Raw genomic sequence first — 15,014 nt, 5'->3', positions numbered from 1 at the left:
CAACTATACTTTAACATTAATGCCGAATTAAATAAAAACAATCTAATTTAACATGATGTTCGTAATAGTCCAAAGGCAATTTTTTGAAGGAAAAAAAAACAGTAAAAGAGATGCTCTCTTCCACATTTTTACTTTCACGTCAACGTCTTGGAGTATGAAGACGCCTTCCGCGGGCGGTTTTAATAAACGTAATAGAGTGTAAAGCTCCGAGATAAAGCATACCTCTATCCCTGTAGCAGTTCCTCGACCCGACATCAACTACGCCTCTGTTTCATGCCTTGCCTGTTACTCCCAGAACCTCGGAAACAACATTTCAAGGTAAATCCGCAGGCCACAGTGCCAATGGCTACCCTCAGCGAATCCTCTAGAAACACTGAATTGTTTTCAGCACAACTACGTATCTCTGGCATTTACCAAATTGCACATCTTAAATTAAATATATATTCGACCTTTGTTTATAATTATATCCTTTGTTTATAATATATATAAATAAATCGATACTGTTCTTCTTTTATAATAAAAATCAAACTTTCCTTTCTCTTTTAAAATACACATCTTAAAAATAACTACAATTATTTTTTTTAACTGATTTAATTAATTTACTTCTTGTGATTTTTTTATTTGTTGCCTATCATTAATATCACTGACATCGACATCAATATTATTACTAATATAATATAAAATATATATATTTGAATTTTGATAACATTGTTGTGTGTAAAGTAGAAACCCTTGATCTAATGTCTTCGAAAATAACCTTCAAAATATTCATATCTTTGGGTAATAACGAAGGGAATATATCAATTTATATGAAATATATATAAAGTATAAAGAGATTGTAAGAGATGCTTTTGCACTCACGAGTGCGCAGCTATAATTTTTTATCTTCGAAGATAACAAGAAATGCATCTATTCCATAAAGTTACTTCACACGAGTGTATAATAATAAATTGAATATTATAACGTTACATTAACTCAATTTTTAAATATAGCTATAGTCGAAACGGTTGTTTTCAAATAGAATACTTTTCACCATTTCAAAAATCGTTTAATCGTTTCATAATGTTAGGATAAATTTTTTCACAGTCTATAATCTTATGTATAAGTTTGACAATAAGTGATATTACATAATCTGTAATCTTATGCGTAAATTCTTTTCTTTAGGAACTTTAAAACTTGTTATCGCAATTTACACTACAAATGAGAAGACGTGCGGGTTAAAATTCTTTAATTTAATGTGATGAACTTTTTATGAGAATAAAAAAATCTTTTAATCATTTAGCTTGACCAAAGAGCGCTAAAGAAAAAGAAAGGAAAACTCCAATTCTTAAGAAGCTAAGAATATTCTAATTGAAATGGTAAAAAGCTTAATTAATTGAATTGAGAAAGCCTTTAAGTTTTCCAGGACAGAAATAAGATTTTACACTACAGCAGTGGCATCTCGACGACGCAAAGAAGCTGCGTTACCTTGAGACGCTTCCATAAATATTTTTCTTCCTAATATTTAATGAGGGAGTACTAAGGTAGAGAGAGAAAGAGTGAAAAAACAGAAGATCGCGGAGGTGGACGATTTAATTTATCTCAATTTATTTAGCAGTTTCTCATTCTATGATAAGACGATCCAGAGTACTGGATCATTTTTTCCTTGACATTTTTAAAAGGAAAACGTAATATCCAATACTCTGATACTTAATATTCTTAAATATTACTTTATATAAACTATGCTTATATAAATGATTATTATTAAAATAAACAAAAAATAGAGTTATTTAAGTTTTCTTTTATTTACTAAATATTTAATACGATCAGATTTTATACAAATATATACATCATATCATATCATAAATGCTAATATATAAGGTGATATCTAAATTGCACACTTTGAATAAAAAACAGATGCTTTTAAGAAAAAAAATGTAAATTTGGGACGAGCAGTTACATATTTCTCTTATTATTCTGTGCATAAAAGTATTGAGATAAGATAATCGAACAATGAATATTTTACGAGATATTGATATAGGTTGTGCAAAATTTTGTCAAATTAAAATACAAAAATATCTCGTAAACTACTCAATTTGTGGTTATCATATCTTTATACAATATTTTACGAAGAATTTTTTTATACATTTTTTATTGCAAGGAATCAATTTATATAAAAAGTTAAGGTTGTTTTGTTTAAAAAATTAGGTTGACTTTTAAATCTCCGAAACACTTCTACTTATAAAAAAAGTGGATATACTATGTAATGACTCTTGAAATTATGCAACTTTTATATGTAACAATTTTTCATAAAACATATAATTTACAAGTAATTAAAGTGTGCAAATTATATATCTCACCTTGTATTTTAATTTTTCTATATTTTTATTTATATATTTCTTGGAAGAAGAAAAAAGAGAATAAAAGTAATATTAATTGAAAATATTTTTTACTAATACGAAATTAATTTAAATAACTAATCGGTAAAAGGTTCATTTGCTTTCATATACAAAATCGACGTTTGCAAAATTTCTCAGATTTTCAAGGCGCAACGATAAAGCACGTTTATGTGCAAAGAGCGTATTTCTGGCGCCACCATTGCTCCCAGCCGGTGCCAAGCTATCGTTTCATGATTTCGCAGAAGCGGTCTCATATAACAATGCATTTGCACCTAGGATGAACGGTGGCGCGGACGAAGACCGCTGCTTGCAATCAGGGGTGAATTTACAACGAGGCGCCGGCTCTATTTCACCACCGTGACGGAGCCGGAGACAACGACGACAGGATTAAATGCCAAGCTAGTCATAACCACGCCCTAGAGCTTAGAAACCCTTAGAACAATGAACGTTGCTTCTTGGTTTGACAAAAGTAATGCGCTCTATCCACGATGTTTTATTATTTGAAACACGGAAAATTTAATCTTGCGTATATTTAATCAGAATTTATATGTACAAATTTCACGCTTTTTTCTTTTCTTCCAATCTATCGATATATTTACGTATTACATCTGACGTATTATATTTTTTGTCATCAATTAGAAAAATCAAATTTACTTATCGTGTAGCAAATTAATTTTCGCATAACTGGTATATAGTATATATATACATCGAAATAAATAAAATATCAGTCAGTCTGTCTTTCTAGTTTTTAACATAACTTGAAATTGAGGCAATTTTATAATAAAAAAAGGAAGAATAAAAGAGGGAATAATGCTACTCCGTATAATAGATAGATATCTATTTTCCAGGATATAGTAAATGTTCTCCTCTTTTCTCTTATCCCTGATTACAGAAAGACATTATTAACAGGTATAACCAATTTTTTTCAAATTACACCAATCCACTAGGGCGATTGCACCGAACAAGAGAAAGTGAAAACTGGTAAAGCAATGAAGCATACCACAGGAGGTTTGAAACATGTGATTATCGATTGATCCGTTGGAACGAATATTTCTTTTCTATCGATTGCGCTGAAAGTGTTCATCGAGTTATTCACGGTGAATGATTTTAAGTATCCATTTATTTATCAGATATACATTATATAATGTCTGATGTACTTTATCTTTATGCTCTATCTTGGCACTTTTTATTGACTGAGCAACAAGTTTACCATTGATTTCATAAATCAAATGAAGAGATGCGAACGTAACATTTATAAAGCAGTTAGTATCTCCCTTTTATTTTAAATCCGCGATTTATTTGACGATTTTTTTATATTATTATATATTTAAAAAATTACATTGTTCAATTATTCTCGTTCAAAAATTCTCATATAAATGTCAAACCCTATTTTCCCGAAAGTAGTAAATAATTACATGCAATAAAATGTATTTAATTCAATCAACAATGGCACAACAGCTAAGGGTCGAGCTATGGCCTGCCGAAAATGTATTTAATTATTAAATCATATTTCCCTGTAAATGACAGATAATGAAAGACAACGCATGTAGTTATCTACCATTCAGGAAGATACGATGATAATAGGCAATGTGTGACATGTGTAGCATGCGTAACACATAGAATGATGATGCACAATCATCTCTAGTCGAGTCTAGCTAATGGATTCACGACCACATTTTACCGTAATTAACCGGCGGCGCCAGGTGAAGTATGTCGAATACTTGATTTCAGATTTCATCGCGTCCTCCCCCCCAAGATGGCTGCGAAATGGCGACGTATCTATGCCGCATTAATAGCAGTAAATTGGATCTGGCGGTGCATTAATATCGCATAGCGCATCATATATAGTACTGCATTAGTTACACACAGTTACATACGATATCTGCTGGCACCGCTTTGATTGCGTAATATAAACGTGGCATTTACCCGTGTACCGCCACATCTAATGCAACTGTGTACGGTGTTATTGCCTTCCACGAGATTATTACCGTAATTGCATTTATTACAACTCTCCGCGCAATCATTTCGGCGACGTAGTCTTTACTTTAATATAACGGCAGAATATCAGTTGTCCCTGTTTTTTTTACAACAAAAAATCGATGCAGATAAAACATTAAAGCTGCATACATGATACGCTTTACTAAAAAAGCATAAAGATACACATATTTTGTGTAATAAAAAAATATAAATACTTAAAATATGAGAAATATTGAAAAGAATATTTTTTTGAGAATATATATATAATATATTCGGTATATAACAAATAGAAGTGTTATATTACAAGATCGCGTGCTCTCCTAAATAATACATTTGTCGCAATAAATCGCCCACTGCGAATCTTAATTAAACCGGCGTGCTAATCTTTGTACTACATTTTCCTCCGTGTACGATGATTAACGATGCAACAACGGCCTTTTTGACATTTAACTTCGCGCGCACCTGCCTTCTGTAACGTCATAGTAATTTATTAATGCCGTTACGGCGCCTTAATTATCCCGCTGAAGATAAAACTACGAATCGTAGATATATCATAGTTCTTCGGTGGACGAAACCAGATCCACTTTTCTCTCTCGTCGCAATTCAATATGGGGAAAAGTCACTGAAGAATCGTCACGACAGCGAGAATCCCCGCATAAAGGCCGCTCTTTTCAGAGCTGTCACACTTTCTCCCTGTGGAAGCGGAATTACGGTCCAGCACCTTTTCGACGATGTAATCTCAAGCGGATTAACATATACTCTGAATCTGTCTGCGTATCTTAGGTTCTACGCGAAGAAAGAACCCGGCGAATAGATTGTGGAGAGTAAGCTCGTGGAATGAATAAAACCAAGAAGTCAGAGCAAGTTGCAAGAAACGACTCCTGCGATTGCCGAGGTTTTTTTGCTCGGTTGCCGTCGTGCATCGAAAGAGCGATCCAGGTTGTATAATGAACCACAATGGTGTTCCCTCAAAAGCATTTTCCGGTCGCTCGACAATAGACTTGCCGTCAGGTCACGGATATGCTTGTATATGTCTCGCATAATATCATTTTTCCAATAACGTATGCCTAAAAAATCTCTAAAAATGATTTAAAGATGTCTAAAGGTTAATAAGACATTTTTAAATTAGAGACTTTTTTTTAGATATCTTTTAGGACTTTTGTGTCGTCTAAATTCTTTATATGCGAGGCGTGTGTATATTTCAAAGAAATATCAAAAAAGAATCAATTTTTTGGAGAGCACTTGTGATTGTAAAAAAGTGTGCAATATATCTGATGCATTACATGTGTATAATTATTAGGGACACAATTAGGAAACATTTTTATATTTAATTTGTATTATTATAATAGAGAATTATATCCATTTTTTAATCAGATTTTATTCGTGTGTAGTACGTATCTCTCTAGTTTTGTTCATCATAATTAGAGAACACATTATGATGTGCTCATTAACGGGAAGCAGGGCTGAATATAAGATTACAAGTGTTACGGTCCTTTATACTAGCGATAGTTTTAATTGATGTGCATGGAGGATAGCATTATCGACGATAGCACCCTTCACATGCGTGACTGCGGTTACGTTTAATTAATAAAATCATTCTAATCGCCGTAGAGCCTTTTTGCCAGTGACTACACGAACCTCTCGCTATCCTGCACTCGGATTTTGTCCCTTAATCACTTTATAATCAGTGTGCTGAGGAGGCCAAGGCAAGCAGCGAAAGCGGTTTTCAGTAAACCGCTATTATGTTTCCAAAGGCGCCGTTAATGAGGATAAAATGTTCCGTGGAACTTTATGCCACTCTTGTCCCTGACAAACATCCCTCCCGTATTTAATGCTTCGATCGAGATACTTTTTTTGTGTAAATTGTGAAATCTCGAAAATTTATAATGCTCGAGATTCTCTCGTGAGAAAAAAGGCGTAACGTTAAAAAATGTCATTTTTCCGAAATATTGAAGGGTACGCGAAATCCCGAGAAATCACAATATCGAAATAAAGGTTGGTGAAATATCGCGAAATATGAGTTAATATGAGAGAATATATCTGTACAAAATAAAATGAAAAAGAAAGAAAAATGAAAATTCAGGATTACACATTTTTGAGAGCTAGCAGATATTCATTCGATTTCAATATTGCAAAACTTTGCGCGCCCTCGAATAATTGCGCACAGAAACGATAAAGTTTTACAACAATATATTCACTGGTGCGTTATATGCGTATCGCTTTTTTCATTTCGCATTTTCCCTCGGATTTTGCGCGTCCGTTTTGAATCGTCGTGGGCATCGATGGTCTCAAAAGTTATTTAATGATCGTAACACGGGACGCGCAAGATACATGTGAAGAGGACTGATTTTGCAAACGAGAATACTTGCGCGGTTGGAAAATCTGGTTTGTATAATGCAAACTTTTTTCGTTTATCCGGTGTTCGCGCCGAATGTGATACCAAGTGCTGGTGCGAGTTTCGTGAAGAGGAGATTGACGCGATGTGAGTGAAAAATTTTTAATTTACCTCAGCGGATTAGTGCCAGAGCGCCCGTTATCTCAGGACATTTTGTAACGAGCGTTGCCGGAACCTGTCACATACACACACATGCATATACAATGATTCCACTGTAGATGAAAGCCTATTTGGCCTCCTTCTTTTCTGCTCCACAACGGTTAGGGGTGACATGAGCCTCGCGTGAAATGAGGCTGGAGGAATCCGATTTTCTAGTGTTCAAGCCGCTCGGGCGGAAAATGACGTACAGAACTATTTCCGCGGCAACGATCCGTTCCCGACCGACAGTTTCCCTTTCCTCCTCTTCCCTTCCCTTTCCTTCTCTCTTAATGGAAATAATTACGGCCTGTTCATTGTTCGTGCCATTCAAGGGGTGGAGTCTAATTTATCGAAAGCGATGAGCTTGTGTGAGAAAGCGTTAAAAAAATGAAAAACACGAAAAATTTCCGTTTTAATATCGCCGCGAGGAACATCATATGTACTGTAAAATAAAATACAGTAGAAAAAAGTTATAAAAAAATTAATCAATTAAAAAAATATATGTACATTTGATGAAATAAAGCTAAAAAAACTTGAAAAAAAGCTGCTAAAATGTATGCATAGATTATGTATGTATTATATATACATTATTATATATATATCAGATCATTAGATCGAAATGGAATTGCTAAACGAATACAACGTATTGTAATTAAATCACGATCCTAGTTGCTTAGTAATGTGCATTTGAATAGGTTAACATAATGTGGAATAATGAGAGACGAAATAGCAAGATTTGAAAGGTATGGAATTTCATTTTAACTACAAAATTTAACCAGCAAAATCGAACCATGAGCAACAAAGTTTTCCCATTAATTTCTTCATGCTCGTACTTCGAGGTAATTAATTAGAATTATGAGAAAAGTTCGTAAAGCACCTGTTACATGTTTAGAGCAGCTTCTCTAGAATCTTGGTGAATACTATTCAAATATTTCAACATTGACATGCTCGCAACATATACTTGATTGTAATTAATATCGCTAATGAACTAAAAAATATATTTTGACCAATATGCAGCATGAAATTTATTTATATTCATAGATTCAAATAATGCATCTTAGAAAAAGAATTATTAGATCTTATATTCTTCCGAATAATATTATTAATAAATGTAGATTAAGACATTAGAATGACAGTAGAAGTACATAGAAAAAAATTACTCTTTTAATCTATGTAATATAAATATTATATGCAATGCAAAAACTGAATATATATATATATATATATATATATATATATATATATAACGTTTGATAAACAATCATCTTTATGTTATAGCGAATTCGGTTAGTGAACTAGTACGCACTGGTGCATATTAAAGATTATTTAAATTTATATAAACATAATAATTTACATAGACAATATAAACATAAGTAATTAAAACATTAAGTTATATTGATGAATTATAATATAAATTATTATCGTATTTAACAATAATAGTTCTTAATATTAATTATTTTCCTTTTTTAATCACTTATGCCAATATAAGTTTGTATACGATAATCTTTGTATGTACTAATATATACTAGTACATTCCAACCGAATTTACTATTAATATTAATCAACAGAGCGCAACATAATATTGTCGGCAATAATTTAGTAGAGGGGGAGAGGAGAGACTACTTTTAATCACCGTTCGTTTATGCGGTAATCCGAAGGTGCGGCCAATCTCCTCTAGGAAAGCCACGATGACCCCTAATTGGCCACATTATTAAAATCGCATTTTCGTGATCCCAGCTGCGAGGGATCGTCCCTGCCGAGGATCGTACAGGCGCGATGAAGTTTCCTCGTAAAATAAATCACGCCATCCCATCGCGGTAATTCGGCGCAGCCGCTCTTCGCCTTACCGGTAATATTGGATATTTTCTTAATGGCAAAACTTCCACGGCTTCCCCTCGAATCCAGTTCATCCTCGTGAATTCCCTGATAAATCGGTACATGATTCTCAACCATTTCGATAGTCTCTCCTCCTCTCACTCCCTCTTTTGTTTTATTTTCCACTTCTTATCTGTTTATCTCGGCACGTGAAGATGAAGAGAGTATCGAAACCCTTGAACCGCCCCAAATATATAATCACATTATAGAAATATTTCTATTCTTGTTTCAGCCACTGTACCAGCGATTATATTGCTGTTTATTCGGGTCCGGCCACAACCAGTCCACTGTTGAAAATGCTCTGCGGCAAGGAGAAGATAGCACTAATATATGATGGTCAAGAACTTCTCGTCGAGTTCAGGTAAAAATTTTTTTTATCAGGATAGAACAAAATTGATTATACATTTTTAATTAATTAATTTTTTTTGTTTTTATTAAGCTTTAAAAAATTTATCTTGTTTTATAGAACTGGTCCCGAGGTATCACCTTTCGATTACAACGGTTTCGTCGCGACACTGAATTTTATAGAAATGACGACGGAAGCTCCAACGACGATTGCTACTGACAACACAAATAAAAGTCGTAAGTAATAATAGTAATCTTTTTATTGTGTGTGTGCGATGTAATACGTATAAATAATATATGCATAATATTTATTTCTTCGCAAAATCTTATTTCTATTTTTATTTTTTCTCGAAAAAATTGAGAATTAAAAATTCAATTCTTGCTAATTGTATTATATTTAAAAATTTCAAGATTAATTTTTTTTTAATTTTTTGCTCTATTTTAATTTTATATCATATAAAAACAATAAATTATTGACGAAGTTCACTCGATATTCTCTAATGTTCCAGTTGAAATGATGAAGTCAGGCAGCTATAACAACCGTGACCTACACGATCATCGTAAGGACCAAGGTGCCGTGATCAGCAGCTGCGATCTGGAAGTAAGTGGCGAGAAGATACGGGCAGGTCACCACGATACCAGAGGCAAGCCAAAGTCCACGACATGTAGACTGGTGTTGCGTGGCCGCGCTTACGACACTGGACACGTCTCTTTAGCCAGTTACAATCTCAGGTAACCCCGTTTTCGCCCGTTATTAAGAATTTTCAAGAAGCTGTACATCAAGATGCACGTGCGATCGCGTTCAAACTAGACCAGAGAGGGCAAGAGAAACTCTGTGTGTCTATCCACGTGTTTCTCTACCATTTCTCTACCATTTCTCTCGCATCGATTCAAAGACTAAAGAAAACCACAGTCACGTAACGGGGAACACGGTACGGTGTACGGAATTGCACTATGCGTATCGATTGTTTTCAATGTTTTATCAATCTCTACAAATTCACGATAACATTAAAATAATGATAATCTGAAAATGGACCACGCAGATTGTTGTTAATTAATGGACAGGCGCCGTAAGCTCTGTCGTTGACGTCGATTGCAAGCGCGTTTTCATTTATTCGAAAAATAATGCTCATATAAGTTATACCTGTCTGGCCTGCTTCCCTCCACAATAAAATAAAAAAAAAACGAATATTGTAGAATAAAGAGCTATTTAAGAGCTTTTAAATGACAAATTAAAAATTTTGAGCTCGTATAAAGAATAGGAATATATTAATTTTTGATAAAAAAGAGGATATATATAGTATATATTAGCTGGTCTTTCCATCAAAGTTAAATAAAGGAATGAAAATAGAATTAAGAGCTATTTAGATTTCGCGAGCATTACAAATTAAACATTTAAGCTTGCTATCCAGAGCGGAATATAATATGATATATATATATATATATATATATATATATATATATATATATATATATATGAACTTCCGCTCTGGATAGCAAGCTCAAAATATTCAATTTGCAATGCTCGAAATCTATTAAATAATTCTTAATTCTATTTTCATTTTGTTTTTTATTTAACTTTGATGGAAAGACCAGCTAAACAGGAATTATAAAGTTATAAATCAGTTAAACAAATCGATGCTTTACTTAATAGAAATCTGTCAACGTGTCAGGATATTTTAAGAAAATATCTAAAAATATATCGTTCAACATCTATGCTGTATGTGAGAAACTAGTTTAGTTGTTCCTCGATCGCACCGTTACATCTGCGCTGTGGGATCTTTATTTCACAGTTAGCGACGGCTTGCGTAACTTATCGAAATGCGAAACCAGGGAGAAGCCGTCCCAAAGCACGTCACGGAAAGTAGCGTTAAATCACGTGGGGTGGCAAGGGGGAGAAAAGACACGTTGCATTTCACCTTCGTATCCCGGGGATTTTCAATTATCATGAGAGATGCATGCGACATGCGAAACGCGTATCCGTGTCTTACGGAGATTGTGTTCCGTGCGTGTTTCCAGGAAATGGAACATGCTCTGGGAAAGGGATGAGATCATCACCCTCGAAACCGATAACGATGACGATCTCGTCGGTGACTCGTATCTTTAACAATCCTCTCGACATTGTCCCTGTCAGTGTCTCCGAAGCCGTGGATTTATATATATATATACAAATCCACGGATATATATATATATATATATATATATATATATATTATATACAATAAAACTCGATATAAACTAAAGGTATGCCGCACGAGACGCAAAACGGTGGAGAGCTTTATTGAAGGTAGCATGAATTTTGTACAGAATATTGTAAATCCGAACACCAGGTGAACCGAGAAAATATCTCCGAGCACGGGGAGAATATCACTTCGTCCATTGACCAACCACGTGTATATTTCTCTTCCTCTTTTACTCATTTTCATGTTGGTTGCGCGAGCGAGAACACATAATAGTGGTATCGGTGTCGGATTTTCACAGCTTCCCAGATTTCTTGCTACATCTTTAAGGCGATTAGAGGAAACTGAAATATGGCGTTAGACTATTTCGGTACAAATTATACATTTGCGAATTATTTGAAGGCAGCAAACGCAACATGTTCAGCTTCTTCAAAATTAAAAAGCAAATTAATAGTGCAAATATAAATCAGTGTATTTAATCTACTTTTTTTTAACAACTTGATAAAACTGATTCCAAATAATTGTCAAAATTGAAAATATATTTATCTTGAAAATATATTTATCTTTGAAAAAAAATTATTTGCGCGAGAATTTGCGGTTGATCGACGTTAAGTTTCCTCACTGACACTCTAAAGATGATAAATTTCTGTAGCACGCAATCTATCATAAAATTCATTGATAAATACATGTGTTCCCCGCTATCGATTTTACAGTGCGCAGTCCTGTCAATCGGCGATCGAAATATTCGATGGTTCGCCGGAGAGTGGGATACTGGATACCGCCAATTCTTTGGAGAGGATCTGCAGTCCCGCACAGTGGCTCCCGCGGGAACTCATGGGCCAGGATAAGTAAGTGGATTTCCCTCTCAGTTATTAGAGCAGTCATTAAAGAGATACTATCGTATACGGTTTATCGGTGATGCATTGTAATAGTGAGTTGGTAAATTTGGGGATTTCTCTCGGTAACTCGCAATGCGCGCGATGCGGTTTAAACCGTAGAACTGGTTAAGTCTCCTTAGAACGCCCGGCATCAAAATGGAGATTAGTTCTTAACCACTGCCGAGATGTAGGATACAAAATGGGCTAATGACGCAACAATACTACTAGTGCGCTAATCCGTGTATGAGTCTCGTCGCGAAATTTCTTTCACTCCGATGCTTTTACGCGAGACCGACGCGAGCTTTTTTCCACAGTGTATATATATATATATATATATATATATATACTTTGAGATTTTTATTCGTTATATATACCTCGGACATGTGCATCACGAGACAAGAACTGAATTGACGCGCGAAATAGGAACCATCGCCCGACGTAACGTCGAAGAAAAGCGAGAGATCGTCGGCACGTAATCATAAAACAGCCCTGGCAGATCCATCATCCGTCTCCATCCGAGAGCTAGACTAGGCGCGCCATGCAAAGCGATACCTCATACTCATCTCGCCGGAAGTCAAAGTATGAAAGATGACTGCGCCAGACTCTCGCACACTGTGCATTCCATGGTTACGAGGCCATTTATAGCGAGTACATATTCGAATGAAAAGATGTCACAGAATGCACAGAATGGTAGTTATCTGGAATCGTTCAGTCGTAGCCGCAGCATTACGGAAGCCCGGATGCAGTTATTCATGCGGTATCTCAAAAGTAACGCACCCCTCGATTTTCTTTGATGAATTCTTTAACAAGAATCTTGGTACGCTATCAATTTTATTTTGATCTTATTAACTTTTTAATCTTACACATTCAAAACCAAAATTTATTAATTTCACTACAAAAAGTTTTTGTATTTTGTATTTTTTTGGGGCTAATTAGTCGAAAGCCCTAGCAATTACCAATATTATATTTTTTTTTTGCTTTGTAATCGGTATATTTTTTAATTCGATTTTATTTTAAATACGCAACTTTGGCGACAGAAATTGTGTCGAAATATGTATTTTAAATAAACATGGTGTTCTCACGGGTCAATAAAATACGGCTAAAATTGTAACTGTTTCATTTTTCCTCAGCTATTTCCAGTTATATTTAATTCCACAATATTATCACAAAACGCATATATCTATAAAAGAGCGTAACAAAAATTTATAGCATAAACTCTGAAACAGCTGGTCGGGCGTATGTATTTTTGCTCGTAACATTTCTGTGATAGCATAGAGTTTTACGATAGAAGAATCTTTCGATTACATAGTAAACTTTTTCGTTTGATTAAATAACTTTAGAAAAATGCGTGAGAAACATATATATCGATAATACACGAATATTAAAATCTTGCAAAAACAACTGTTAGTTTTCATAACGTTTATTTAATTTCTCTGCTAGCTTGGCATTTTCATTTAATTTTTCTATAAAAATACGCGATGTATTTACCACGTAATAATTATTATCAAAATAATTATCAAGATAATTGTTATCAATATAAGTTTAAATATAATATATATTAACAATGTGTTATCATGCTTCGTACAGTTGTGTTACGGACCATTCTTTCAATGACATCTTAAAAATTTGATACAGTGTAAAATTATATAATGAAAAGCACGTAAACCCTTATGCTGTAACTTTATGCTGTTCAATGACGCGTTGTTTTCATTCAAAGAAAAATGGACTCTTTGTCGTTCGAATGCCGTTTATGTGATACAAATCCCTGTACACGACAGGACTAGTTTCCACCTTGAAATGCGCATTTTATGGACATGATTCTTTCGATGTCGTAAACATTTAATGCCGATCGATTTACTGGCGCAAATAATAATAAATGCGAGCACGAGTTGGGCGTTGATAGAATACCGGCTAATCCATTTAATATCCCTCTCCCCTTTCCCACTGTAGAATTTATGACTTGCAGCGTTTGATAATAAAGTGCACCCACGAATTAGAGATGTATATAAAAGAAAAATTTAGAAAATTGAAATTTAAACAACCAAATAAATATTTATTTTGCAAAAAAAACCTGTACGTAAATAGAAATTCCAATAAAACTAAGTAAATTATATTAATAAAAATAAATTATATTAATAAAAATAAATATTGCTGAAACGAAATAATTAAAATAATCGTGAATTATAATATATAAACGATGAAATATAATATTGAAATTATTGAAATATGGAAATTATTAAAAATATTTGTTCGATAAAACGTCGAGATTTTTTAATTATATTTTATTTTATCTATATTGTCCGTTATATAGTAAATTACTACAGCAGATATTTTTATTCATCATACGTGCTTTTCCAGTAAAGTCGAGATATCGATGTAAGAATGAGATGCTTGATAAAAATTCAAGAGAGGTAGAATAGAGGTCATATCAAATGAAAAACGTGACGAGAAAGATATTTGAAGGAAGATTTTTAGCCATACATATTGAGCAGCGACGTAGCACGTGAACAGAACGAATTGCATTCCAATTTTTAAACCTCTCTTTAAATCCTCATTCCGACAATTATTCGATCAGATGTCACGACATGTCGTCTTTCCATTTACCACATTCACAAAATTACGAACGATGCCAGATGACTCAAAACCTCAGAACGTGCTCACGAGTTACAGTGAAAAATAATAAAACTACACGTTTGCATAAAAATGAAGAAACGAAGCATATTATTAAACGAAAGAAAAAGAATTAAAGCTACCTCGCGCATTTGTGTCCGCTATTTGTATCCATCTATAAGGGACAAGTTTGCAGGAACTTCGACGCCAAAGTCTCCAGAGACGAGACCGACCAATC

At 34.0% G+C, this 15,014-nt stretch overlaps 1 protein-coding gene and 1 long non-coding RNA gene across 14 annotated transcripts in view; one reads left to right on the top strand and one right to left on the bottom strand.

The window, feature by feature from the left end:
* LOC140669777 (uncharacterized) overlaps positions 1–15,014 on the bottom strand; it is a 128,816-nt gene that overhangs the window by 93,690 nt on the left and 20,112 nt on the right. The window lies entirely within an intron of this gene.
* The window catches only part of LOC140669772 (uncharacterized), a 209,957-nt gene that overhangs the window by 179,143 nt on the left and 15,800 nt on the right, over positions 1–15,014 (top strand). For all 13 annotated transcript variants that reach the window (XM_072899883.1, XM_072899879.1, XM_072899875.1 and 10 more), the window contains 4 exons: positions 8,996–9,124; positions 9,230–9,345; positions 9,618–9,840; positions 12,002–12,136. In XM_072899883.1, the coding sequence (XP_072755984.1) occupies positions 8,996–9,124; positions 9,230–9,345; positions 9,618–9,840; positions 12,002–12,136 (603 nt within the window). The remainder of the gene's footprint in view (positions 1–8,995; positions 9,125–9,229; positions 9,346–9,617; positions 9,841–12,001; positions 12,137–15,014) is intronic.

This window comes from Anoplolepis gracilipes, chromosome 9 (assembly GCF_047496725.1).
Source record: "Anoplolepis gracilipes chromosome 9, ASM4749672v1, whole genome shotgun sequence".
Lineage (NCBI taxonomy): Eukaryota > Metazoa > Arthropoda > Insecta > Hymenoptera > Formicidae > Anoplolepis > Anoplolepis gracilipes.
The sequence above is the reverse complement of the archived record's forward strand: the minus strand, read 5'-3'. Positions and strand labels throughout refer to the sequence as shown.